The sequence below is a fragment of the Colletotrichum destructivum genome, chromosome 10, assembly GCF_034447905.1.
Source record: "Colletotrichum destructivum chromosome 10, complete sequence".
Taxonomy (NCBI): domain Eukaryota; kingdom Fungi; phylum Ascomycota; class Sordariomycetes; order Glomerellales; family Glomerellaceae; genus Colletotrichum; species Colletotrichum destructivum.
Window position 1 is genome coordinate 273,533 of NC_085905.1, and position 26,087 is coordinate 299,619.

The 26,087-nt window shown below is 57.3% G+C and overlaps 8 protein-coding genes across 8 annotated transcripts; 3 read left to right on the plus strand and 5 right to left on the minus strand.

Annotated features, from left to right (window-relative positions):
- Window positions 1–278: 278 nt before the first annotated feature.
- On the plus strand, window positions 279–1,625 carry CDEST_14349 (Putative Sialidase superfamily; the record flags this gene model as incomplete). The annotated part of the gene is made up of 1 exon (XM_062930505.1): window positions 279–1,625. The coding sequence occupies one exon, from the start codon at window positions 279–281 to the stop codon at window positions 1,623–1,625; it is 1,347 nt and encodes a 448-aa protein (XP_062786556.1).
- Window positions 1,626–2,022: 397 nt separating this feature from the next.
- Window positions 2,023–3,580, plus strand: CDEST_14350 (Putative NAD-dependent epimerase/dehydratase, NAD(P)-binding domain superfamily; the record flags this gene model as incomplete). The annotated part of the gene is made up of 4 exons (XM_062930506.1): window positions 2,023–2,311; window positions 2,373–2,664; window positions 2,766–3,364; window positions 3,463–3,580. Exons 1-4 carry the CDS (start codon window positions 2,271–2,273, stop codon window positions 3,578–3,580), a joined length of 1,050 nt encoding a protein of 349 aa, XP_062786557.1. The 5' UTR covers window positions 2,023–2,270.
- On the minus strand, window positions 3,574–6,207 carry CDEST_14351 (Putative major facilitator superfamily, MFS transporter superfamily). Its single transcript, XM_062930507.1, has 8 exons — window positions 5,657–6,207; window positions 5,422–5,558; window positions 5,292–5,359; window positions 5,114–5,217; window positions 4,848–5,020; window positions 4,264–4,745; window positions 4,145–4,191; window positions 3,574–4,061 (listed from the first exon to the last, which is right to left on the minus strand). The coding sequence occupies exons 1-8, from the start codon at window positions 5,849–5,851 to the stop codon at window positions 3,789–3,791; spliced, it is 1,479 nt and encodes a 492-aa protein (XP_062786558.1). The 5' UTR covers window positions 5,852–6,207; the 3' UTR covers window positions 3,574–3,788.
- Window positions 6,208–8,164: 1,957 nt separating this feature from the next.
- On the minus strand, window positions 8,165–10,955 carry CDEST_14352 (uncharacterized protein). Its single transcript, XM_062930508.1, has 3 exons — window positions 10,813–10,955; window positions 8,863–10,689; window positions 8,165–8,787 (listed from the first exon to the last, which is right to left on the minus strand). Exons 1-3 carry the CDS (start codon window positions 10,952–10,954, stop codon window positions 8,171–8,173), a joined length of 2,586 nt encoding a protein of 861 aa, XP_062786559.1. The 5' UTR covers window position 10,955; the 3' UTR covers window positions 8,165–8,170.
- Window positions 10,956–11,224: 269 nt separating this feature from the next.
- Window positions 11,225–14,108, plus strand: CDEST_14353 (Putative six-hairpin glycosidase superfamily, alpha-L-rhamnosidase domain-containing protein). Its single transcript, XM_062930509.1, has 3 exons — window positions 11,225–11,601; window positions 11,702–12,988; window positions 13,070–14,108. Exons 1-3 carry the CDS (start codon window positions 11,334–11,336, stop codon window positions 13,939–13,941), a joined length of 2,427 nt encoding a protein of 808 aa, XP_062786560.1. The 5' UTR covers window positions 11,225–11,333; the 3' UTR covers window positions 13,942–14,108.
- Window positions 14,109–14,110: 2 nt separating this feature from the next.
- On the minus strand, window positions 14,111–17,384 carry CDEST_14354 (Putative heterokaryon incompatibility; the record flags this gene model as incomplete). Its single annotated transcript, XM_062930510.1, has 2 exons — window positions 14,111–17,200; window positions 17,280–17,384. 2 exons carry the CDS (start codon window positions 17,382–17,384, stop codon window positions 14,111–14,113), a joined length of 3,195 nt encoding a protein of 1,064 aa, XP_062786561.1.
- A 1,305-nt stretch (window positions 17,385–18,689) lies between these two features.
- Window positions 18,690–20,591, minus strand: CDEST_14355 (uncharacterized protein; the record flags this gene model as incomplete). The annotated part of the gene is made up of 3 exons (XM_062930511.1): window positions 20,137–20,591; window positions 19,265–19,871; window positions 18,690–19,203 (listed from the first exon to the last, which is right to left on the minus strand). The coding sequence occupies exons 1-3, from the start codon at window positions 20,342–20,344 to the stop codon at window positions 18,690–18,692; spliced, it is 1,329 nt and encodes a 442-aa protein (XP_062786562.1). The 5' UTR covers window positions 20,345–20,591.
- A 1,642-nt stretch (window positions 20,592–22,233) lies between these two features.
- Window positions 22,234–25,952, minus strand: CDEST_14356 (Putative hydantoinase A/oxoprolinase, hydantoinase/oxoprolinase, ATPase, nucleotide binding protein). The gene is made up of 5 exons (XM_062930512.1): window positions 23,589–25,952; window positions 23,425–23,528; window positions 23,271–23,347; window positions 23,013–23,216; window positions 22,234–22,904 (listed from the first exon to the last, which is right to left on the minus strand). Exons 1-5 carry the CDS (start codon window positions 25,721–25,723, stop codon window positions 22,431–22,433), a joined length of 2,994 nt encoding a protein of 997 aa, XP_062786563.1. The 5' UTR covers window positions 25,724–25,952; the 3' UTR covers window positions 22,234–22,430.
- Between the last annotated feature and the right edge of the window lie 135 nt (window positions 25,953–26,087).

Consider the following 26,087-nt stretch of genomic DNA (forward strand, 5'->3'; position numbering starts at 1 on the left):
CCCTCACTCCTCCATCTACGGAGTAGATGTCAATGGTAATTCCCCCAATCACAAGTCAGCCCATGAGGAGCTTTTTGCTTGGCCTCCGTGTCTCCCAGTCTGCAATTGACCCGAGATCTAGGGGAGTATTCTGGCTATTTAATCGTACTAAACACCAGCAGAGGGCCATTTTCAAGTATGATTCGCCGTGTCTTTTGCCATTGACGCGTGGAGGAGAAACGCTCGAATTCGAACTCACTTGTCTTCATGAAATTGTGCATTTGGCCTTGCTATCAAACATGAGTTCCTCCATCTCTTTCAAAAGCATTGTCACGATAGGCCTTCTAAGTGCTTCCCAATGGCTCCCAGCATGGGCAGCGCCGCCGCCGCCGGGCAACCTGTGGCGGGTATGGCCGCCCATTGACTACAGCGACAAGATCTACGCAGGCTGGGGACAGATCCCCGTCGAGAAGGAGGTCCAGATCTACAACGGCGTGGCCGAGAACCGGACCTACGCGCACCACCCGGAGCTCTTCGCCGTCGGCTCCAACGTCTTCCTCATCTACTCGTCCGCCCCGGTCGACGAGGACAGCATGGGCCAGGACGTCTGGATCTCGGCGTCCAGCGACGGCGGGCTGAACTGGAGCCCCGGCAAGAGCCTGATGCCCGCCGCCCTCCTCCCCAACCAGACGGAACTGCACGACTGGAAGTACTGGTGCGACAGGGGCATCGCGCAGCGCGCGTGGCAGGCCCTCTCCTTCGTCCGCCTCCCCGACGGCGAGCTCTACGCCATCGGCCAGTCCGGGAGCCGATGGTGCCCCGGCCGGTGGGCGACCGCCGGCAGGATCGCGCGCAAGATCTCGCTCGAGGGCGAGCCGCTCGAGGACCCCTGCTGGCTGGAGAAGAACGAGTTCACCGAGTCGCAGCTGTACGCCGAAACGGTGTACGGGACCGAGTACGGCATGAGGAACTGCGCCCGGGCGTGCGAGATCAACGCGGTGCTGACGAGGCCGGACGAGGCGCCGGCGTGGTCGCCGTGGCTGTACAACAACGGGCTCTTCGCCGCCGACGGGACGCACCAGATGGAGGAGCAGACGTTGGCCGTCTGGCACGACGACGCCGACTCGCCGACGGGGGGATACTGGCAGCGGCACTGGCGCGACATCTCGCCCGAGCGGGAGAACACGCACTCGGTCTGGGTCGAGTACAACGAGGACCGGGCCGGCGAAGGGTGGTACCCCAAGGTCAAGGAGCCGCTCGGCAACAAGATCTACAAGACCAACATCCCGGACGCCAAGACGAAGCAGTTCCTCGCCCGGCTCGACGGCGGCAAGGGGGACCGGGTCCTGCTGTCGAACCCGCGGTACAACGCGGCGGACCCCCAGCGGCAGCCGCTCACGCTGGCGGTGTCGAGCGGGGCAGACCAGACGTACCGGGCCATCGGCGTGCTGCGGACCAACGCGACGAGAGAGATCGTCCCGGACACGCGCGGCGGCATCAAGAACCGGGCCTTTGGCTTCAGCTACCCGACGGCGGTGCAGGTTGGCGACAAGTTGCTGGTGGCGTACAGCGAGAACAAGGAGAACATCTGGGTCAGTGTTGTTGACGTTGCTGCGCTGCCGAAGGAGGGGGATGCTTGTAAGTAGCCCGTAGTATATGAGCTAAGGAACGTTGATTCGACTGAGAGAGCGTGGGTATAAGTGAATGAGGCTCCATCTCCAGGTTGTCGTCGTACAGTTCGTTGTTCAAACATGAGTGGACTTCTCCAAGGACTTCACTACTCGTTTCACACGCACAAAAGCAACTCAATCTGAAATGAAATCCAGTCGAGTTTCCATGAGGCCGTCCAAGTCGTTGCCGTGTGACGTCTGTAATGTGAAGAGGCATGTCTACCCTAGGCTTGCGGCCCAAGTCTTTTGATGGATAATGTGCAAACGAGGGGACAAACCCCTCGAAGCTGACCGATGATGACGTCAGCAAGTGAGAAGCATTTGAATGTCGTAATCGAGGTGTTTTGGTCTAAATTATAATCAAAGCCACGGACTGAACTATGTAAGCCGCCGCGACCCATTCGACGGAATACAAATCCCGTCAGCATTCCCCATAACTCACTCATACAGCCTTTACCTGTGATTTTTGTATCATATCACGCAGCCTATAACTTTGTCCTTCCTGAACATTGGTCGACCATTTTTTGAGACATTTTACCGATCCAGCAAACCTAACCTTGATTCCTGTTTCCCATCTCCTCCAGCTTCGTATAACTACTGCAACCATCCCTAACCTCGACAATGGCGGATAGGCTCTTGTACACCGGTGCCACCGGCTTTGTGTAGGCCCCATCGCCAACGGAATGGCATCTTTGAGTGTGCACCTGGCTGACGCAGCACCAGAGGCGGCACCGTCCTGTCCCAGCTGCTCAACACCTCCAATCCGCAGATCAAGGGCTTGGCCATCACGGCGCTGGTCCGCAAGCAGGAGCAGGCGGACCTGCTGAAGCAAAAGGGCGTCGACGCCGTCGTCTTCCAGGGGCTGGACGACTCCGAGTTCCTGCGAAAGACGGCCAGCGAATATGACTACGTGATCCACACGCCTACCGGTTTCCACACCGCCTCGGCGGTCGCTCTCATCGAGGGGCTCGCGGAACGCAAGAGGAAAACGGGCAAGGACGTCTACTTCATCCATGTCAGTAGTATCCCCGAGAGACTGTCCCCCTGGTGAGATCGGATGAGAAAAAAGAAAAACAAAAGGGGTTTCCAACTCTGACTCCAATCAATGCGCTACAGACATCCGGAACGTCTAATCTCGCAGAGAGAACCATCACCAAGGAGACGACGCCGGGTCCGCTCCACGAGTGGTCCGACAAGGAAGACGTCTTCGAGTTCGAGGAGCGGAAGGAGGCGGAAGAGGCCTACGGCCAGCGCACGACGGACGTCGCCGTCGTGAAGACGAGCGAGCGCACCGGCGTCAAGACGTACATCATGATGCCGCCGACCATCTACGGCCGCGGGACGGGCTTCTTCAACCAGGGGTCCATGCAGATCCCGAGCGTCATCCGGGCCGCCGTCAAAGCCGGGGTTCCCGGGTACGTGGGCGACGGCACGGCGCGCCTGGGCCACGTCCACGTCACGGATCTCGCTCTGCTGTACGAGCTCGTCCTCGGCAAAATCCTGGCCGGCGAGGAGATCCCCTCGGGCCGGAGGGGCATCTACTTCTCCAACACCGGCAGCCACAACTGGCGAGACATCGCGGGACACGTCGGCAGGGCCGGCGTCGCTCTCGGCGCGTTGAAGTCAGCCGAGCCGAGATCCGTGTCGCTGGACGAGGTTGCCGCGAAATGGCTGAAGGCGTCGCCGCAAGTCGCCGAGATGAACTACGCGGCAAAGTATGTCTCTCTCCCCCCCCCCCCCCCCCCCTTCTTTCTTTCATCGGACGTGACAGTATGTGTAGATGGATGATGGTTCTCGGACTGACAAGACGCAGCTCTGCCACCAAGCCTGTTCTCGCAACCGAGCTCGGGTGGAAGCCGAAGAAGACGGAAAAGGACTGGGAGGAGTCGTTTCTCGAGGCGTTCCAGATGGTGCTGGACGAACAAAAGTAGTTTGTCATCGTTGATACATCATGAGTCATTATTCAAGAGGGAGAAGTCTATCTCTCTAAATCTCTAGTGCATTCTACCATCCCACATGTCCTCTCAACCCGGCAGTCTAACTGAGTTGAATCCGTGTGTCTTGATATAAAATGTAGCCCGTAATCCAAAACCCCCACCCTCGTTGTGAGACCTCTTTACTTTCTTCACTTCACCCAGTTTAGTACACGTACAGGTTCAGAGCATCCGGGTTCGTCGCCAGGATCTTCCGGTTCTGCCTCTGCAATGTGAGCCGCATGACCCAGGCGCAGATGATGACACCGAGCGAGAAGGCGATGCTGGCCAGCATGGCCTTCAGGTACCTCGGCTCGTCGGATTCCGGCCATAAGTAGGGCGTGTAGACGCTGGCGAGGTTGCCGAAGGTGTTGGCCATGGCAATGGCGACGGCCTTCTTCTCGTCGGTCTGTCCCAGCGTGGAAGCGGTCCAGCCGAGCTAGAGGTGAATGTTAGCGAGAGACTTCAACGGAGTCGAAGGGGGGGGGGGGGGGGGGGGGGGGTTAAGAATGGTGGACGAACAATGATGTTGTTTACACCGTACGTGGCGCCTACGAAGATCATGATACCTGCGTCAGGTTAGTATATGCTTTTTTTAAAAACAAGACTTGTTGAGAATTGAGTTCAAAGGGGCAACATACCGACATATCTGACCGTGGTGTTGAGAGTCGCCACGGCCATGGCAAAGCCGGCACACGCGATCAGCTTGCTCACGGTCGTATGCCACGTGCGCTCGTTGAAGCGACCGGACGAGTGCGAGACGACGATGCTCATGATGCCCGCCAGGATGTAAGGGGGGCACGTCAGGACCAGGGTGATGGTGGTGTTGTACTTGAGCGTCTTGACGACGCTCGGCAAGAAGTTCTTGAAGCCGTTGGCCGAGAGGTGCATGTTGTCCATGAGGCAGAAGACCCAGGTGCGCCAGTCGGTGCAGGCCTCGCGCAGGCCCTTCCACACGCTCGTCTTGCCCTCGCGGCGGTCCGTCGTGTCGTCAAAGATGCGCTGGTGGGCCATCTGCCGCTGCTCGGGGGTGAGCCAGCGGGTCTGGAGGGGCGCGTTGGGGAGGAAGTAGAAGGCCCCGAAGGCGACGCCGATCGAGACGGCTCCCTGGATGATGAAGAGCCTGGTGTTCGGTTAGCTGCGGCCGTCCTTTTTCTTCATCTTTTTTTTCGTTTTTCTATTTTCTTCAAAAATAACAAGAAATAGAGGGTGGGAGGAACTATACCATTGCCATCCCGCGAGGCCATGCTTCCCGTCCAAGCCGGCAAAGATACCGGCGGCGATCAGGCCGGAGAAGGCGCTGGCAAGCATGTTGCCGGTGTAGAAGATGGCCATGCGAGTCGCAATCTCCTTACGGGTGTAGAACATGCTGAGCATGTACAGCGCGCCGGGGTAGAACTGCCTAGACGGTTAACAAATGCTTCTCTCACATTCTCCCCCCCTTCCATCCTCCCGTTGCGGAAAAGAGTAAACGTGAAGAGGGAAGCGTACCGGAGCCTCGGTGATGCCAAGCAAGAAGCGGCATATCAACATGGTCTTGTAGTCGTGGGCCAGGTACGTGAGCAGGCTGATGATGGACCAGGCCAACATGAAGCCTGCGAGTCAGGAACACCACCCGTTAGCATCTACTGCGTGTGCAAAAGTCTTGGTATCTTCTTGGCATACATACCCGCCATGTACCAGGACGGCCGCACCCGGTTGAGGATCATGTTGGAGGGGATCTGCCCGCACAGGTATCTACCGGAAATCAGTCTAGTGCGGCTGAAACGGGGGGAAAAACAAGCAAAGCAAAGACTTACCCGACGAATAGGATGGAGACGCAGGTGTTGTACTCGGTCCCCTTAAGCTTGAGGTCGGTGGCGAGCGAGTTGAGCTTGCCGTTGATCATGGCGTTGCGGTCGAGGAAGTTGAGGAAGTACATGACCCAGAGGATGGGCTATAATGGTCACCATCGCGGTCAGCAAAGACATGCCCAAAGACTCGTAACCCACGATGGGCTACTTGACAGCAGACGAGACGGGGACTCTTTCATACCAGGATGTACCAGTCAATCTTCTTGACGAGCGCAATCTCCTTGGGGTCCGTCTTGGTGTGCGCCCCAAACTCGTCGACCTTGCCGCTCTTGGCGACAGGCTTGTCGGGCCCGCCACCATTGGAGCCTCCTGTCAGGACGCGCTCCATCTGGCTGACGTCTGCCTTGGCTTCTTCCGACTTTCTGGGCTCGGTCATGGCGTTTTTCTTGTTGTCTCCTCGAGAGGAGAAGTTGGGCGTCTCTGTCGTCGTATGGTCCCCCTTTCAAGGTCGTCGTTCGCACAAACGTGTCCAACGTCGTCAGTACCGGCCGGATGGAGAGAAAGACAGAGGGGGAGAGAGTGAGAGAGAGTGAGAGGTCTTGAAAAACCGGTCAAGGACGTAAAACAGAAACAAAGACCTTTGAGCTCATATAGCTCCCCTCTCTTCCAAGTTCGCGCTCACTCTGTGCAGCAACCTCCATATATACCGGGGAAACACTAACGAACGTGCCGCCTCTCCACCGACTCCGCTTGAAGTCGCGATAAGGGGGGTGGCACATCACAGTGGGTTTGCCCTCCTCATCCTCCCCCATGGGGGAGATGGGGCGCCCAGCTTTTCCGCTCGTGCGGGGTTTCGGGGGAGGAGTGAGATGGGCGTTCGATTCAGACCCTGCGCTAATACATACCAGGTAACCTCCTTGTCGCGGGCTGACAGGGTCTATTGCAAGGGGGGGGGAAGGGGGGGGAGGGTATCACGGATAACCATCTGGCCAGGTCATGCAGTAGATCCCTGATATCATTGCCAGTGAGAAGCAGGTAGGTAGGTTGGTTCAAGGTTGCTTTTCCGTGTCCCTCGGGCCAGGGGGGGGGGGAGGCAATATGGATCCCAAATGGTAACACACGAGGCTCAATCAAGGCCAGAGGCACGGAAAAGCGTCGTGGGGGCGGCTCTCCCTCTCAGGTTACACTTACGACGACCTGGCAGCGCTCTTCCCCAACAACTGGATTTATAATTACGCGTTGGATCCTCTTTCTTCTCGTGTTGTTGGCTGGCCTTGGAGCCGACACATCCGTGGAAAAGGTGTTCCCCCATTCCCCTTTTGCTCTCGAACCTGTGGCCGCCCTCCACCACCACCGACCGCCTCCTCCTCTCTGCCCGCCGTTTCGTCACCACGTGTGTCGTGGTGGACCTCGAAGCGGCGACGATGTCAGCGAATCCTAGATGAGAGACAAGTCTTCCCCCCTAGCGCTACGCTCGACGGTAGCTGATAGGAAAAGCACAAGGGGAGAGGAGGGGGAGAGGAGGAGGAGGAGGAGGAGGAGGAGGAGGAGGAGGAGGAGGAGGAGGAGGAGGAGGAGGAGGAGAGGGGCGCTCCCCTTGTGCGAAGTCTGTCGCAATTATCATGCCATCTTCGTTCAACCGCTCAACACCAACGCGTCGGCTTCGCGGAAAAGCACGCGCGCCACTTTTTTTTTTTCCTCTTTTACCCCAGGAACTGCTAGCAAGAAAGAAGAAAAAAGGAGGAGAACAACCTTATTGAGACCCATTTTATGTTCGGCGGGCCGTCTACCCTCTTCTTCCCCCAGGTTTCTATCCTCGGCTTTCGGTGTTATGGGGATTGCCGTGCGTGCAGGACGACGCGACGAGGTGGGCGGGTTTGGGTTGGGATCTTGAACAGCAAGCAAACCCGGCAGAAGAGCAAAGTCTTTCATGGTTCGGTGATTTGGGCGAAGCTCTGCTCATCTGCCACATGAGTTCAAGGGCTCTTTCACCACCACAACGACTGAAGCAGGACAATGGTAACTCCGGCCTGATGGGGGAATGACCAGCAGAAGAGAGACCTAGTCATCATGGTCCCACAGAAAGCGTGCCAAGTTGCCCTCGACGACATTTTGAGCTCGATGATGATTGCGACTCTTGAAATGGCCGCAACCACTATTCGCCATGCTTTTCTTGGCTGACCGGTGTCGAGCTTGGTTATCATGTTAGAGGAGGGCCAGCACTTGATATTCGAGACTGACACAGGCAGTTATGTCCAAAGCCGACAGGGCTTCACCGCCGTGCAATAATTCGATGGATCGTATTAAACTTGACAATAGAGAACTCGATGAAACAGTCACCCGCCAACTTGCGCCCAAGACCAGCGATGCATCTTGTTTGTGACACCAGCCAATACTTGTAGGCCATGTTGACAGCTCTCGCAGTCTGAAAAGTCTTGGAAACCAAGAGTCAATCCCCTGTTTCCAACCTTTGAGCATGTGCATGAAAAAGCATCAATTCGAGACATGAGAGGGCCGGGAAATATCAGTCAGTCAAAGATCTCCAACTAACAACAAAAAAGAGATCATACAAAGATTGACATCTTACTTGATCTAATGCAGTCTATTTCCTACTGCTAGCCCAACAGCGTATGAGCCGTTCCATACTGTATCGCAAGCCAGACTCTCCAAGTCACCTTGCAGACTGTTTGCCCTCCATCTGTCGACCAACTCCTTCTACTCTCTATCGATGAACACGCACGACACAACCAAGACCTCAACCGCTTGCTCTTATCTGCAGCAGAAGCGCGAGGTTCAAGGACGCCCCCCAGGTCCCAAGCCGTACGAGACTCTGCGCCGCATGCACAAGAACCCCACGGCTCCGGTCCCCGTCCCCGGCAGAGAGCGCGAGCTCAAGCACCTCCCTGAGCTCAGACTCGCCGACCGTGGCCGAAGAGGCGACAATCTCACAAAGGCGGGTCGTTAGCTGCGCCTTCAAGGCCTCGGGGCTGGTCTTGGTAACCGCCCACAGGACGACGTGGCTGAGAAAGACCCCGAAAATGCTGTACGGCGCCGTCGCCTGGAGGTTCTGGCTGCCCATGATCGAGACGCTCTCCACGATGGCCCTGGCAAACAGGTCCAAAGATTCCGGTGGTGGGTCCGGGGTTGTCCTAAAGTGGCCGGCGTACCCCTTCGCGAAGAAGGTCTGCAGCCGGCTCAGTCCGGATTGTACTCCCTGCGGCCCGTCTTTGCCCAAGGCGTCCTGGATGTCGGACAGCGAGGTGTGGAGGTGGATATGCAGAAGGCCATGGAGTATGTGTGAAGCCCTCGCGAAGTACGAGTCGGTTTCTCTGTACGTGATGATGAAATGGTCGTACCAAGTATCCAGCGAAGCTGTACATACAAACGAGATGTCAATTTTGGTTTGCCACCACCCCCCTTGCAACCGGAAAGACATGGGACACCCACCGAGTATGTTCTCTCGCGCTCGCAGGCGTTCTGCCAGGTAAGGGTTGTGATTTGCTGTCGTGCGGCGTGTGCGAGACTCTCCCGCAAAAGGCGAGCCTGGAGACTCGGCCAAATTCATCGACCAGTCCTGCGACCAGTCCACGCCCTGGCTAGCCAGGCAGTTGATCACCAAGAAGAAAGTCCAGCAGCCGAACTCAGAAGCTGTCAGTGACGGCTGTGAAGCGTGCAAGCCGTTCTCACGAGGCATCGAAAGAGCCTGGTAAGCCAGAGAGAACGGCCGCGTCGGCGGATACGGCGAACCGTCCAAAAGACTCGCCCACGTTGTCGCACTCGGCGACGCCCAGTACCGCTCGCTGCTCGGGCACTCCCATCTACACACCTCGGCCAGCGACATGTTGCTCCTCATGTTCAGGATGACCGGGAACTGCGCGTCGATCACGAACACATACCAGCGCAGGCGGCGATGGGACTCGGAGCGCACCCATGCCCTCCACCGGCACTCGTCGGCGTTCTGTTCATCATCGCCGCGCGGCGGCCCCGGTCGTGGCGGCGGGGGGAGAAGCCGCCTGGCATACGTCACCAGAGCGCCGCGGGAGGCCTCGGCAGCCTCAAAGGCCCCCTTGTTCCCGCACCAGAGCCCGGCGTAGACCAGCAGTGCGTACGCGTACACGACGTGGGGGTCCCTCGTGAGGCTTCGGCTCGCTTCTATACCGTGCTGGAGGTTCTGGCGGGCTCGGTCGAGCATCAGGATGGAGAAGCGCCGCGTGTGGCGGATGCGGCTGTAGGTGGCGCCGATGACGATCATGGCCGAAATCAACGGCGCCGGCAGGGAGTCGATGCGGAGGCTCGGCAGGTGTAGGACCGGGCTCTGTTCGTAGAATTCGTCCAAGAAGAGCCCGAGGAAGACTCTGGCGACGGCGAGGGACGGCAGAATCAGGTCGTCGTCGGAGCCGGGATGGACCCGCGGCTTCAGGAACGCGCGCACGGAAGCCCAGGTCGACTCTTCCATGTCGAACCGGGGGTTGTGGCGGAGGAAGAGCGGGTGCTGTGCGCCGATCGAGACGGGGTGCGTCTGGCGGAGCGTCCTTGACGACGGGTCCCAGGCGAAAGCCACGCCGTCTTCCTGGGAGGGAACATTCGGAGGGGATGAGGCTCTTGAAGTGCGCTCTGTCACTGTGGCATCTGTGTTTTCTGGTACTATCTCTGAGGGCGAAACAGCTGCCGCTTTGTTCGGAACCGGCACGCCGGCGGACGTGTCTTGTCTGTATTCGTATCCATCGAAGTCTTGTCCAAACCAAGCCCACGAGTCTGGGAACGACGGGGGGCCATAACCAACAAGCAGAGAGTCGTAGACGTTGGACGTTTCTCGTACGGCATCGTAAAAGTCCGGAGTAAACCACTGGCTTGTTGTGCCATGCCACAGATTGCTCCCCCACGGTTGGAAGAAGCCGGAGAAGTCGATGTCTACGCCCGAGAGGTCCGCCACAACTATCGCGGTGTTATCCTGGCTTATATCATTGGCAATGGTGCTGAATGTCGGACCCTCGTGTTGTGAATAAGTCGAGTCCTGGCCATCCGTCGACGCAGAGTGCCATGCAGCTGCAGCAGCCGGGGGGGACGAAGATGGAACCACGGTGTCGTCGCCCGAAGCCCGAGACAACAACGACCCCGGGTCTTCAAAGACGAAGGAGAAATCCCTCTCATGGGGCTTCTCTGGAAAGTCATCGCCGTGGCTTTTTCGGTGAAGCCGCCGGTGCTTCTTGAGTAGATCGCTGCGTGAGAACTCCCTGCGACACACCGAGCATCGATGGGGCAGTCTTGGCTGGTCTAAGATACGTCCAAATTCACGTCAGCTATGCATACAGTTTTTTTTTTTTCCTTTTTTTTTTTGTTTTTTTTTTGAGTTTCCGTTCTCTTTCACTAGTGATTAGTAGTACTCGATAAACTCACGAGTCTTTTGGTGGCGCTTCAAGTTCTCAATGCGAGTAAACGACCGAGAGCATGTGGCACACCGATGGAGGGCCTGGTTAGCCTCACTCTCTCCCGCTGAGTTTGCCATCTCCCGAGATCGATCCGCGGAAGCCTCGTGCATCCCAGATCTCCCCTTGAATGTGCAGGTATCTCGGGACGGACGGCTAGTTTAATGTAGCAGATGGACGGATATCCCAAAAAGGATCGGTCTGGGGGTGGACATTCTGCCGCTTTTAACCTTTCCGTCCACCCTTCTCCGCATATCCGGGTGGACATTACGTCCATATCGAGACTAGCTTTCGTTGTTACGGAATTCCCGAAGTTTAGGATTCCCGGGCTTCACATGGGCTGCTGCCGAGAGGCGCCGAGAGGCGCCGAGTTGCCTCAAAAGGCAGAGTCCCTCGGGGTCACTGACAAAATGGGTGAAATCTTGCGAGAGCAGACTCTTAAATTCTTCTTGTCGATCAGTTTCTCCCCTTTATTGTTTAAACAAACCGAAAATGTCTACACCAGGCTCTGTGTTGCTGGAGCCGCCGTCAAGGGTCGTCTCGGCCACCCGTGGAGCCGAGCGAAACGCTGACTCGGGCGTCTTCACCCTCGCCAACGGCCCGTCCTCAGACCCCGCCGCGAGGGCGACCATCGTCTTGGACTACGGGCGGTGCGTCGGTGGTATCCCGACCTTTCTGGTTGACCGGGCCCAGGGAGGCGGGCCGATCGATATAAAAGTCGTTTACAGCGAGACGGCGGACGGGATCCATAGCGAAACAGGTAATCATACGAGGGCATCAGTGAAACTGAGCCGAACGAAATGTGTGAAGCTTGTTTTGGGTTGGATCTCTGGCTGACACCATACTTATCATCCCCAAAGGCGACGGGCCGTTCTTCTTCTTTTCCAACGCCATGGACTGTTACCGCTGCGTCTCCGTGACGATCCCCCCGTCAGCATCACCGCAGACCATCCGGGCCGCCCTCGCCCAGCGGTCGCAGAGATACGTCAAGCTGGTCTTGCTCTCCGCCATCTCCTCCGTCGTGTTCAGCAGAATCGGCATGGAACCCGTCCGCCAACCGCTAACGCCAACCGCCTCGTTCCACTGCTCCAACGAGACCCTCAACCGCATCTGGCGCGACGGCGTCAACACCCTCGACATGTGCACGGTCGCCAAGGGGGAGACGGCGCCGTCGTGGGACGTTACTGACAAGGGGACGAGGGTCCTCGGCCAGCACTGGGCCCCCTGCCGGCAGGGGACCCGATGGGGCGACAAGGAGGTCGCCTTTGAAGTCCTCGTCGAGCGGCGCGGGGCCAGCTGGGGCGTCCACATGGTCGCCAACGGCGTCATCTTCTGTCTGGACACGGAAGCCAAAGAGCTCCGCGCGTACGAGGGGCTGGCGCACACGTCGGCCGTCTTCCCGGTGAAGTCGCTCGGCAGCTGGTCGACCCACGGCATCGTGAAGGAGCTGGAGAAGGAGGACGACGACGACAACTGGATCCGCGTCTCCACGATCACGAGCGGGAACCGGATCACCGTCAAGATCAACGGCCGGGAGGTCGCGACGATCGCGGATGTTCAGGTCAGGCCTCTGCTGGGCGGCTCGGGCATCAACACCGGCTCCGTGGCGTTCGGCGGCCCGGAGGGGTGGCTGTCTCTCTACCGCAACCTCGTCGTGAGAGACGCTGGCGGCGGTGTGTTGTACGAGAACGACCTGCTCTCGGGGAACCGAGACAGGACCCTGGCCGACTTCCAGGTCGGCACGAACACGGTGGCCTGCATGATCGACGGCGCCAAACGGGACCGGGCCACTTTCGGTGGTGACCTGTTCGTCTCCGGCCGCGGAGTCGCCTACTCCGGTCTGGACTTGGGAGCCGTGGCCGGCAGCATCGATCTCCTGGCGAGCCACCAGACCCACGATGGCTATCTCGGCAACCTGTGTCCCATCCAGGCGCCGCTTCACTCGGGAGACGGGGCACCGCCCACGTACGCCTTCTACTCCATGACGTACGCCCTGCTTCTCGTCGTCGCCATCAAGGACTACTGGCTACACTCCGGGGACGACGACGTGCTCCGCCGGCATCTCTCCGCAGCCGAGAAGCTGCTCCGTTTCGCCGAGTCGCACGTCAAGTCTTCCGGGCTGATCGAGGTGCCTCCAGACATGTCGAGTGAGTCGTCGGCCTTTCATGACTCTCTTCTAGAGTCCCAAATCTCGAGAAGATGGATGGGCCAAGCTAACAAGACCGCAGTGCACTGGTTACCCCTGGGCGGGCCCGTTTTTGGCGCGTCCGGCACAACGAACCTCGCCTACTACGACGCCCTGGCCGCTGTGAAGACCATGTCGCCCGACGGCTATTACAAGATGCAACTCTCCGCCAAGATGGAGGCTCTGAAGAAGAGCATCGTGGCCCAGCTGTGGAACTCGGACAAGGGCAGTCTCCGTATGGGCACGGCCTTGCCTCACGACGGATTCTGTCAAGACACCAACGGATACGCCGTCACCCTCAAGGTAGCGGAGAACCCCGATACTTGTCTCACTCACCTGACATGCGCACCGGGTGAGATGCCGCCTGCGTTCAAGGGCTTGCAGCACTGGGACCGCGCCGGGGTCGTCAGCCCTTACGCCACGGGCTTCGCCGTCGAGGCCCTCTTTGCGCGCCATTGGGGCCGAGACGCCATCCAGCTGATCGAGAGCGTCTGGGGCCCGATGGCCGACTCTTCGGGCCCGGACTACTCCGGCGGCCACTGGGAGGCGATGACGGCCGAGGGCAAGCCGTTCGGGCACGACACCTCGCTGATGCATGCGTGGTCCACGTGGCCGGTCTTCCTCCTGCCGCAGTACGTCGTTGGCGTCAGGCCGCTGGTACCGGGGTGGCGGAGGGTCCAGGTGGCTCCGGTGCTCTCCGGCATCGAATCCGCTCGGTACCGCACGCAGACGCCGCAGGGCCGGCTCGAGGTTGAGGTGAGATCGAACGAGGCGGCCGGGGTGATGTATGTCACGGTGACCGTGCCCGACGGTGTGAGGGCAGATATCGTGACCCCTCCAGGGTATACGATTCGGGGTTCCGGTGTTGTTGAAGGCCCTTGCAAAAAGCTTGTAGTGGAACTTTTTCGTCTCTGAGTCTTTTGGGAAGCCGAATCAGTGTGTCTTGGTTGGATGATTTTGGGTGTTGAAAGCATTTGTGTACAGAGTCTATTTAATACTCTAGGTAATTTCCTCTTGCATCATATCAAGATGTACGGTCCAAGGATCCAAGCTAGATAGCTATAGCTACCACACAGCCCCCCCACTAGCTGAGCATAATCTCCCTCTGCTTGAGACCCCGGAACGCCTCCTTGAAGACCTTGCCCACCCCAATCCTCTCCCACCTCTCGTCCTTCCGCTCGATGAGCAGAACATAAAACAGATCCCACTCGCTCTGGTCACGCTCCTTGGGCACGTAGTACGTCCACTCCTGACACTCGGCCTCAGTGAAGCTCTTGGCCTCGGAGACGGCGATGAACTCCTGCCTGGCGTCCGCCTTGGCCGCCCACTCGGCGTCGAGCATGATGGAGCCGCACCAGTCGCCCCCCTCGTCGGCGATGTGATGCCGCACCTGGCCGCCCGCCCCGAGACCCATGCTTGTCCGCCTGCTGTGGTCGTCGTCGTCGTCATCGTCGCCGTCGTCATGCTTCTGCTCGGGCGGCGTGCTCGCGCGGATGTACAGCCACGTGTGCCACGTCCGGAACTGGAGGATCGGCAGCAGCGGGTACTCGGCGGTCTGCGGCCTGGGGTCGAAGGGCGCCTTGACGACGCGGTAAGGGTAGTCGCGCAGCGTGATGTTGAAGTCCTTGTCGCCGCCGTCGAAGAACATGTCGAAGAAGTCGGCGTTGTGCGTCGGATGCTCCGAATGTACCGGCGCCGGAGCCGGGGGAGGAGGTGAGGCGTTGCGTCGGGAGGCTCGCGGCGGGAAGATGGACTGGCGGGCAGTTGTCCCATCGACCGGAAGGGGGAGAGAGGCGGCGTAGGGTTGGGTGATGATCGGTGTGTTCCTGTAGTAGCGGCTATATATCCTCTCGGTCGCGTACGGGTCATGGTCTTGGCCTGTCCGAAACCTGGGTCGAGGTGGAGGTGGGGGCGGAGGTTGGGGCCTGTACGGGCTCAGAGGCCGGAGGTGGTGCGGACCCGGAGGCGGGGGCGGATATGGAAACGGCGCAAGTGGAGCCGGCCTCGGATCGGGACCATCCGCGAATCTGGCTTCCTTCTGGGGCGGAGGTACGCCCCCTGTAAGATACCGATCTGAGACGTAGACCTCGCCGGCTTCGCCCTGAGACGCCCCGGAAAATCTGTCCGAGTCGTCGTAGCTGTCGTCGTTGTTGTTTTGCTTGAACTTGTCATCATCACTCAAAAAGCTCCTCCGGACAAGCCGTGGAGGGGAAGGGTTTCGGCCCCGAGAGGGGATGACTGCATCCCTTGGTCCATACGCATTCGTGGCGTCAATGTCGTACTCGTAGTCGTCGCGTTGCCTCCTGGGCCGCTCGTTTCTTGCCGCCGCCCGGTTCCGGGTGTAGCCCCTCCATTTGACGTCCTTGCTCGTGTCCTCCTCGGACATCCGATAGTCCCAAAGCGGCCGTAGGTCGCCGTGGCCGTCTCGAACCCACCATTCGATCCAGGTGCGCGTGTCCAGCCAGTCAGAGACGCCGTCCAGAACGCCAGACATCAGGTCCTCCTTGTACTTGACCTCGCCCGTCCAGCCGGTCCACGACCAGCTGGGAAAATCCGGGATCGAGGCGTTTTCGGGCGTCTCCTTCAGGACCCTTCGCTTGCTGGAGTGTATGGGCTCCCAGAGGAGGGCGAGGTCGAAGTGGGAGCTCGGCAGCCCGTGGACGAAGGGCGCACGCATGCGCTCCTCCATCAGGTTGGCCATGCCGCTGAAGGCCGCCTGTATGTCCTTGGCCTGGGTGAGTTTCCGCTCCGTGTAGAGCTCCACGCACTTCATGTAGACCCAGACGGAGCGGCTTTCCAGCTGCCGAAACATCTGCAAGGGGGCGTCCACCAGGTCCAGTGACCAGCCGGCCCCCCTCTTGTCCCCAAAGATGTCCTCCGACATGCCGGTCGACCGGCACTGGAAGTAGACCCTCCCGTTGGTGAAGATCAGACACCGGCGCGACAGAAGCCTCTCCTGGAACGTCCACGCCCTCTCGTTCCACTCCGAGGCCCGGATGTACATCTCCGGCGGCCGCGTCACCATCAGCTGTAGTTGCGAGTTGATGTGGCCCTTGATCTGTCTGGTATTGCGCGTCGCCGGCCGCATGGCACAGAGACCTTTCGTGGCGTCGCCATCCGCCGCACAGATGGTGAGCTCCGCGTTGCCGTAGATGAGGTCCATGTTGTATGCGTTGAGCTTCCACGACCGCGCGCTGTTCTGGACGATGCAGAGGCGGTCTATCCAGACGTATCGGAACCCGAGCCTCCGCACCAAGTCGATGGCGTCCTGGATCGCCCTCGGTAGCTTTTGCAGCACCTCTTCGAGACCCCCGTGCGTGCGGTGGAGCATGACGTTCTCCGTGAGGGTCGTGTAGGCTCCGGCACCGGCGCCCCAGACGTAGCTCAGCGCGACGTACGGCTCGGGGTTGACCTGTTCCAAGGTCTCGTAATATGGCGCATGTCTGAAGGCCCGGGGCCCAGGTAGAGACTGGCAGGGCAGCTGCGTCAGCTGCATGTTCTGCACGTCGATGACGCCGAAGTAGGAGTGCGAGATCATTTCGATGAAGCGTTCGACGCGGCCGTCCTGTATCTGGCAGCAGGGCCCTCGGTGAGTCTTCCTGCAGAGATCCAGCCACGACTGGATCAGGGCCTGGTTCTCGATGTTTTCCGTGATTGCGCGTCCGAGAAAGAGCGATCCCTTGGCCCAGACGCGATCGGCGTCCGAGGTGGTCCTCGAGAACGTCTCGGGGGCGACGTAGACCAGATACGCGTCGGACAGCCGGGGGTGGTCCCATCGGATGTGCATACGCCGCGTGATGCCTCGCACGAGGTTCTTTGGGCTATGGCCGGGGTTCCTGGTCGAGGCTGCTGCTTCGCGACCGTCAATCTCCCAGCTGATGAGGCATGTTGCCCCCTGGAGTCGAGTTTCCGCTTTCTCGCCAAGAGGCTGGTCGGCTGGCTTTTGGGTGCCTGTTTCGTCCACCGACTTCACGACGAGCGCGCACAGCGCACAGGTTGTGGAGCGAGCTTTGATCTCATGAAGAGTGCCCAATCGTCGAGCGGTTGTGGATGAGTGTAATGGACGACTCGAGGATTGACCTCCTCCAGATCCTCCAGAGCCCCCGGGTGACCCTGACTGGACCTTGAAGCTGTGAACTCCCAGGTCGAGGCTCCGGCAAACCTCGCACAAGTCCTACGAAACCCTCATCAGCTTGTCAGTCAGCTCACGAGGCGGTACGCTTCTGCCAATGCGAGATGACAGAATCACCCACTTTGTTATCCCGTCGTCTCTGTTCGCTTCCAGAATCCATTAGCGGACGAGGAGGAATAGGCCTGGGCTTCTTTGCTACTTCCGTCCCGTTAGGCATGACGGACATGACGGACAACTGGCCGGCTCGTTGGTCGATCGTCTCAACAGAAGACATGAGCTGATTTCGGCGGTGAGATGCGAGACTGAGATGGAATGGCTGGGGTTGTTGCTAATGACGAAAGAAGAAAATGCAGGCTATCAACTGACTGCTCGCCTCCCTCTGCGCCGCGTCCAAGGTCCACCATGTCAGCAGTCCATTATGTCAGCACTCATCGTCTGCGGCTTTGGGTGGTGTCAGCATTTAGTGGCAGTTATTGCGGTGACTTGCAGCGAATAGAAATAAGCTGCATGGTCTCAGGGAGATCAGGGAGAGAAATGAAGTGATGTTGTGACTGGTCCTCCTACATTCATAGTAGATGGATGTTACACAATAGTAGCGTTGTAAGCTAGGTGACTAGCTGTCCAAGCTTTGTAATGGTTGGAGGGATGCTCTGTGGTTGTGTTAAACGGACCATAGAGATAACTATAGCGTTTTCTTTTCCTTGCACTCCCTAAAGTCCCAAGGTGACTTTTTCAGAAAAATGAGAGAAACTATGTCTTCTTGAGTGTCGGTGTCATTGAAGCGGTTCCCAGCTTACACGACACAACTCATGAGGCGACCAGCGATGTACCATACTGGACAGATCTTTTAGCACACGAAAGTCTCCAGGGGTATGTACTGCGGGTAACTATTTTCGACAATTTGAAGACGACCCCAGACTTCTCTGCATCGCTGCTATGTGTAAGCGTGTCGGACATTGCTTGTATGTCTTTGATCAGTGAAGCGCCAGTGGGTGTGTCAGGGGCGCTATATAGAGTGAAGAGGTCCACTGAAAGACAGCTCTGGATTGGTGCCTGAATTCATCTCTGGCCATTATTCCCCTTACAACTAGGGAGAAGGATGCAGGCTATTACATAGACCGACCTCAGTCATCTGGCGGAGCTCCGGCGGGCCACCAGTGCTCTCAGACCTTGCTCCTTAACTCTAGGGAGGTCCGGCGAGGCCGTCCGTATGCCGAGAGTCCTCTATTCCGTGCTGCGAATCCTTCAACGCCTGGGTAACCGGTGAAACCTGACCGGGCTTGTGACAGGGTGTCTCAAATTTACCAATACAATTCGAATGGAGAAAATATTAGTGATAAGCCCCTTGATAAGCCCTCCCTATATGGGATACAAAATCTTCTACACACATTAACCATTATATTAAGGAGAACCTATGAGGGTTTCTAGCTTTTAGTTGCAAAAGACTGTGCTTGGAAAGAGAACGCAAGTTCAAATCATCCAACGTCGTAATATGTATGCAACAGACAAAAAAAAAGAGCAGACAGAGCACTCATTTTTGTGGAATTTCGGCACTGCGCCCGTCCCATATCGTGCTCCATAACCTAGTCCCCGGGACGTTGAGCCGCGCCCGCTCGACATCCCCCTCCGTCCGGGGCGAAAGCCAGCCGTCCGTTCGGCCGTCTGAGGAGTTGACCCTCGAGTCCAACCTCACCAGGCCAGCCCCCAAACTCCCCTCGGGAAGATGTCCCGGGAACGAGACGAAATCGTGGCTGAATGTCGGGAGCGGGAGCAGCCCGGGCAGCCGCCGTGGCACCTCGGATACGGCCGACTGTGGCGGGGTCTCCGGCTCGAGCACGGCGACGGTCGCGGTGTCGAGTGTTCGCGTCTTCCCCGTCACGGTCTCCCACAGGCTGGAAAGCTCCTTCTGGCGTAGTCCGCCGAACCGCCCGGTGCGTGGGACGTTGAAACTCCTGGCGCGTTCGCGTACGGACTGATGGCGTTTAAAGAGAACGTTGACGGACGGGAGACAGGCGCAGACCAGACCGATGGTGAGCTCGATGCATCTTGGGACATGGTCAGCATGCATCAGTGCCATGTTAAGGAGGGGGAGGGGATGATACGCACGCTGTTAGGTCGATGATCACAAAGCTGACCGTCAGATCCGGCGAATCAACAAACCTGATGGCCGTTACGAGCCGGAACACCGTGGCCGCCGTCGCCCCGCCGCCGGCACCGAGCATCAGCATGATTTTGAACTTCTTCTTGGGCGACATGGTCAGCGACCAGGTCATGAAGATGGGCAGTACCAGGATGACGATGTCCACAAAGACGGCGATGGACGTGTCGACGATGAAGACCTTGCGCTGGTTGATGCACCGCGGCGAGACCGAGGGCATCCAGTAGTCCTCGATGGGCACGCAGATGGTGGTCTTGATGGTCTGCACGGGCGTGTACATGAAGAGCAGCACCCAGATGAAGACGTGGATGCTCTTGGCGATGCGCTCGTTGACGGCGAATACGTGGGCGATGAGGAGGAGGAGGGTAACTTTGGTGAAATAGGCGGCCGGGATGTAGACGATGGAGCTGGCGTACAGCCACTTGGTTTTCTCGGTCAGCGGGTGTAGTTTGCGTGGAAGCCCCGGTCGGCGGCGGCGGCGGCATACCTTGAGCACCTGGGAGTAGTCTTCGGCCGTAATCTCCCATGCGTGATATCCGAGTCCATAATGTGCCACTGGAAAATAAGTCAGCAACGGGTGAAGATCATGGACTAGTGTAAGTGGTAGGGCCAGGTCCAGACATACTAGCAAAAAGGGTCCCCGAGTACATTACAATCGTCACCTATCACCGTTAGTAAACCATTCGAAGCCATTGCTACAATATGTGATAATGCCGCCGAGGAGGTTTTACCCATGCTACCAAGCAGGTATCTTGATGCCAGGTTAGCCGTGATTTTAGACCGAGAATAGTTTCAAGCAACTGTGCCCTATGATACGTACAATCTGCCACCAAGATGCGGCGGTGGACAAACAACCTGACATAACATCGAAGACAAAACGAAACTGTGGCGAGGACGTTGCACACGATCAGCACGGCGACGTTGAGCGTCCAGTAGATATCCCGCGGATGGTCAAAGTTTGGCGTCACGCCCGGAGGCGGTGGGAGGAAGCCGATCCTCCCTTGGGGGTCTTGGTTGGTTGCCGCCATGTTTTTCTTTTTGTTTTTGCCCAGCCCTTGGCAGGAAGAAATCAACTGCGTTCGAAGGGCGAAATCTCATCCATTCTCATCCCTTTTACGGCCTCTCTGTGAGACTTGGTCGTTTGTCGAACAAAAGAACATTGATCGAACACGTCGACGGTGGGCGGAGGAGATGGGAAGAGCCGGGGGTAAGAGGGGGGCAGGCCGGCAGATTGTTATAAGACATTAAGGATGGAAACGTTCCCCTTTCCGGCGAGAGTTGCCGGCCGGTCCAGATTCATATGTGGGCTCGGACGCTTGGGAATCGACGGGCAACGAGACGTCAGGAACGCATAGTTCTAGCTTCATCTCCTTTGGTGTCTTTGAGACTGCTGTACACTCGGACACTGGTTCGGGTCAAGCGGGCGTAAGCTAGACGTTTTCGTCGAGGCAGTGTCTGACATCTACACCACGCAGCCAATGGGTGTGGCGGTCGCTATCCGAGTAGTCCGAGTCTCCCCGCGCTAATACTTTAGCAAAGTCCAACGCGGCCGCTTCGAGGTCAGTAGCGTTCTTAGCGTAGGGAGGTGACGGCACTTAGACAAGGCCGTTTAGTGTCACTTTGTTCGGATCGTTGCGCCCTAGTTGATCTTGTGTCAGGTGTCTACAGGGCTTGTTGTACGGGTTCCAGCCTATGTAGATCACCCAGTCTATCATGAAAAAGGTGAGCAAAACGGCGAGCCTCACCCAGCTTACCCTATTGATCAGACGGTGACGGGCCGAGAAAGCTCTTAACGCAGATTCTAAGGAATGGATCGACAACACGGCAGAGAGCGGGGGGGGGGGGGGGGGGGGGGGGGGGGAGGGGCTCGTATCAGCAGCCTAGCAGCATCTGTCTTTCCCTCGACCTTGTCGGAAGGGATATATCCTTCTTCGGAGACTTCCCCCCCCCCGTGATTCGTTTACTTTCTACCGCGCTATCGTTGATAACCTGCATGTAACGTTGGATACTGTGATGGTTTGTAATAAGCTTGAAAGGATCCAAAGTTTGTGTTCTAATAATCTGAAACTGTGCTCTGTTTTGGTGATGAGGTTTGTAACTTATGATTTACTGTACTTTCCACCATGTTTCTATTGTTTCCGTCTTTTCTCCCCGTGTTGTGTGCTTGTCCAACCCCAAGAGGAACCGGCTCTGCGAAACGTATTAGTCTCATTACAACTTTTAAAACTTCGCCCTCGGATGATTGACCATCACAAACTGCACTAACAACTCAAATATGATCTCTAAAACTTTCAGTCGGCGCTAGATGGACGACAAAAGTGAGACTACTTACCTCAACTGGCAGCGGCTGCTGCCGTCAAGCGGTGCGCTTTTCCATGTTGGGCAGTTCAGCTTGAGACTCAACTTAGTTCGACTGGTCGAATACGATTTCTCTAATGCATTAGGAGCTAGCTGGCTTCAATCTTCCGCCTGGTCATATGCCCGAGTATCACTAACCCGCTCCAATGGCAGTAGCATTGGCCGCATCGAGGACAAATGGACTCTGGACGAAAGGCGAGGCAGAGTCCAGAAGTGGACCTTGATGAACATCAAATACAAGAACAACCCCGACAATGCTTACTGCGACGTCAGCAGTGTCACTCCAGGCGATGTAAGTCTCGCTTTTAGACTTTCCTCTAATCTGATGCCCATTTTGAAGATGCACAACTAACATCAATGTTGTGCGGGGCGTTTTGAAGCGCTCTGGTAGACTGCTTCTACAACACCTGATTGGCGCACAAATCAAGGCGACATGCTGCTGATCGACAGATATAGCATAGTCATCTGACCTCAAGGAGCCCGGTGAATAAGAGGCCATCTGAAATGAACGAAGGCATGCATTCCGGAAGAAACTAGGCTGCACAGACTTGACTTGGCTCTCATAGATTGCTTTCTACATCAGCTATGGTGGCATAGCGAGACCTTTCTACGGGTCGTTGTGCAGAAGAAACCTTCGTTCGTTGCACGACTTTCATGCAGTTTGCCCATTTCCCTTATTTCATGTTTTGTTCCCTTCGATTGGTAAATGCCCTTTGGAGAGGGTATACTTGGTCTGTCTGTCTGGCCGTGTAACGTTCAATGGTCAAACTCCTCAATGACACTTCTTGGTTCAGTGTACTCTCCCACTCCGACGAAGGGCATGTCCAGTCCGAACGCCTTTGGCCCTCCCACCGGTAGACCCTTTTCCGTCTTCCAAAGTGGGTGGGCTGGAAGTGCGATGACGTTGACGCGCAATCCATAGCGAAGGTCCTGGGACCCTACAGCCTCTCCGTCCTGACCGAGGATGGAGATAAGGTCCGGCACTGTGCAGATAACCTCCTGATTGCTTTCTGAGCCTTCAGAGTCTGTGAGGGCAGCATATAGGTATTCATTCTGAAAGGGAATCAGCATGTGTCTGTTGCCCGAGGCGGACCTTGGGGCATCCAAGTCCATGTCTTCGTCGGCTAACGGGGCAATGAGGACGCTGCCCATGGTATAGCCACCGCCAACGTATCGCCTCACGTCGACAATCTTGCCGGTGAACAGGAGTTTTCCAGCGCAGACGTTGAACTACTCAAGCGGTCAGAGGTGGTTCAGTGGAGATAGAGTGGTCCCCCGAAGGACACACAGAAGAGCCGATTGAAGGTCTCGTAAGGGTAGTATGAGAGAAACACTCACAATGGCATCCACATGGTTCGATTTCCTTCTCCGCGCCATGTGGACCGCACGACCAAGATACCAAGCTTGAGACAACGTGTTGGGAACGCCGTGGGACTTGATAGCTGATCCGGGCAGAGGTCTTGCGCAAACGGCACACCCGAGTCCAAGTTCAATGGCTGCCGTGCGTAGGAAACGCTCCAGACGGACCGGAGTATCGGTATTCTGGAGGGGGGAACGTTAGCAGAGGAAGCGAGAACCCGTAAACGGGCAACCTACCATCACTACCGAGACATTTCCCCTTGCGTCGGACAAAGCACAAGGAGTCAACGGATGGCCGTAAACGCTCAACGTGGCTTTTTTGTTTTGAATAATTGGGTCAGCCCATTCCCTCCGCGCTTGAAATGGCCAAACATATGGTAGGTAGTCTTACCTTGATACATGGTAGGATACGCTCTGCCCATGGCGTCGCCGTCGACAACCGGAATATCGTAGTGAACGCCTGTCGGGAAGACGCTTAGTCCGTTTCCACCTCCACTGTGTTTTTTAGTTTTTTTTTTAGCTCGGCTTCACTGCAATCATCTCTCTCTTACTTACATCTCATCGATGAAAACACCGTCGAGAGGGACGTCGCCCAAGATCTTCCTTACGGCGTCGATCCCGTTGGATATCTCACTGCCTCCCGCTATCCTCTCATTGATGACGCTTGGAGTGCCGTACCAAGACCCGAAACACACCGTGTCAGTGTCTGACAGTGCCTTGGGTGAGATTATCCTCATCTTTCCCGGCTCGCTCGTACGAAGCGCGTGAAGACTTTTCAGGAATTCATGGTGAGTCGGCCCCCCACCACCTGTGCCCAGAACGCCACATCCAGTCGATATCAGCTCAAGGTCAACTTCGGACACATACCATACGCCACTCTTGACGTTGGGTCGGTAGTTCTCGAGGTCTACGTGTAGTGAAGGCTTCGTGACTGGCTGAAGGGCATCCGGAACGCTCTCCTTGAGCGCCTCATCTTCCTCCTGCTCGTTCTCGATGACGAACCCGTCTTCTTGGGCTACTTCGGGATTCTCGGGCACACGGAGCTTGCCGACCGCCCGGACCTGTATTCTCATTGCGCCATTGTCGACGTACTGCAGCGGCATCTTGTTGACCTCGACGACCTGTACGTCTTGAGCCGCTGCGCCTTTCTGGACAGCAATATCGATGGCTTTCTGGCACGTTGCTGCGACTACGGCCTTCTCATCTCGGCCCTCCAGGATCTCGATGACATCGACCTCGCCGGAGACTTTACCGATAGCTGCACCAACCGCATTGGCAGCCCCCTGATGGATTGGCTGGATGCACTTCTCGACGCCATCCAAGTCTTCCGTAACAAGGAGAGCACCACCGCCAACTAGGAGAACGTGTACCGGAGCCGCAGAGACTTTCATCTGTTCGATGACGCTCTCAAGCATCTTTTTGATCCTTTTCCTTGCGCTGTCAATGGTAGAACTCGGCAAATCCCTGATCAGGCTTGCATCACCCAACCGGGCTTTGCCTAAAGCGACCACAATGTCAGTGGCGGTAAGCGTTGGACCGCCGAATACCCTTGCCTGCGCCGTCAAGAAATGCCCAACGGATGCCGGTCCGACCATCACGTCTCCAGACTCTGACTCCGGTTTGACCTTGCTGCCGCCGCCGAGTCCAATTGACACGACTTCCGGCATTGAAAAGGCTGTTCTCACACCGCCAATCTCGACAAACCCGGGCGCCTGGCGAGGGAAGCCTGACGGCAACAGTGCGCAGACATCTGTCGTTGTACCTCCGATGTCCACAACCAGAATCTGAGGCTCCAAGCCCTTTTTTTCTCCAGGAGACGCTGTAGGATCTGTGGTCATGATCTTGACCCGATCCAACCCTGCTAGGAATGCGGCGCCTGTCATGCTGTTTGTCGGGCCACTGGCGAAGGTCTTGATGGGGTACTGGGCTGCCGTGTCGGCGTCAATGAGGGTGCCGTCGTTTTGCGAGAGATAGAGCGGGCATGCCAGCTTCAGCCGTGCCATGGCGGTCTTGAATCCACGAGTGACTTTGCGTGCCGTCCTGAGGATGGCCGCGTTGAGGATTGTGGCGTTTTCTCGCTCAAGAAGACCCGGCGGGCCAATGTCGTGGGAGCAAACCACGTCCAAATCAGGGGCCTCCTCCAGGATAATCTTTTTGCAGGTCTCTTCATGGATGCCTGCATGATCCAGGGGTGCGAAAATGCCGACAAGGGCTACAGACTTGACTCCTGCGGCCACAATTTCTCTCGTTGCCTGCTTGATTTGTTCGCGATCGAGGGGCGCAATCTCCCGGCCATCAATCTCCAACCCTCCGTCGAGGTAGTGGACTCCGCCATCGAGGATGCGGTGCAGGCCAGAGGGGAAGTCTGAAAATGGGGGAATCTGTCTCGTGAAAGGGCCGCAAAGACGAATCACAGCCACACGGCTTAGTCTTCTGGTGTCGGCCTCAACCAGGGCATTGATGAAATGAGTTGTGCCTATTGTTACGCTGAGAACCCTCTTTTGGTCGACTGCGGACTTGTCGAGGACGGTCCGGATGGCTGCTTCAATGCCGCTGGTGATATCCGGAGTTGTCGAGGCTTTATGGGAGGCGAGCACGCCGCGGCCCGGCGTGTCTGCAGCGGTGATGTCCAGGAGAGCAGCATCGGTATTGGTGCCGCCCACATCGACGCCGATGCGATATAGAGACATAATGTATTTCGTTGATTGGAGGTGTAACCTGGAAACGAGATGTCATCGAGTCGGGGGCACTGGTCAACGACATGCGTTTCGATGTTTCTCGGGTTTTGCTTCCGTCGGAAGAGGGACGTTCGGTTCTTATCAACAGGACGCTATACTACCAAAGATGAAAGATCAGTATGATACCTGTAATAATACCATGAAGTTAACCGACCCAGCATCGGACATGGTGTGAACAAAGTGCCTGATTGCATCTCTCCCAAGCGAGTGGAGATTTTAGCGGAGGTCGAGCATCTATCGAACACCGCAAGTTGGCCGATCGATCGGACAACCTCGGCCTTTTGACCAGGGTCGCCCCCGCCCAACAGTCTTGCGA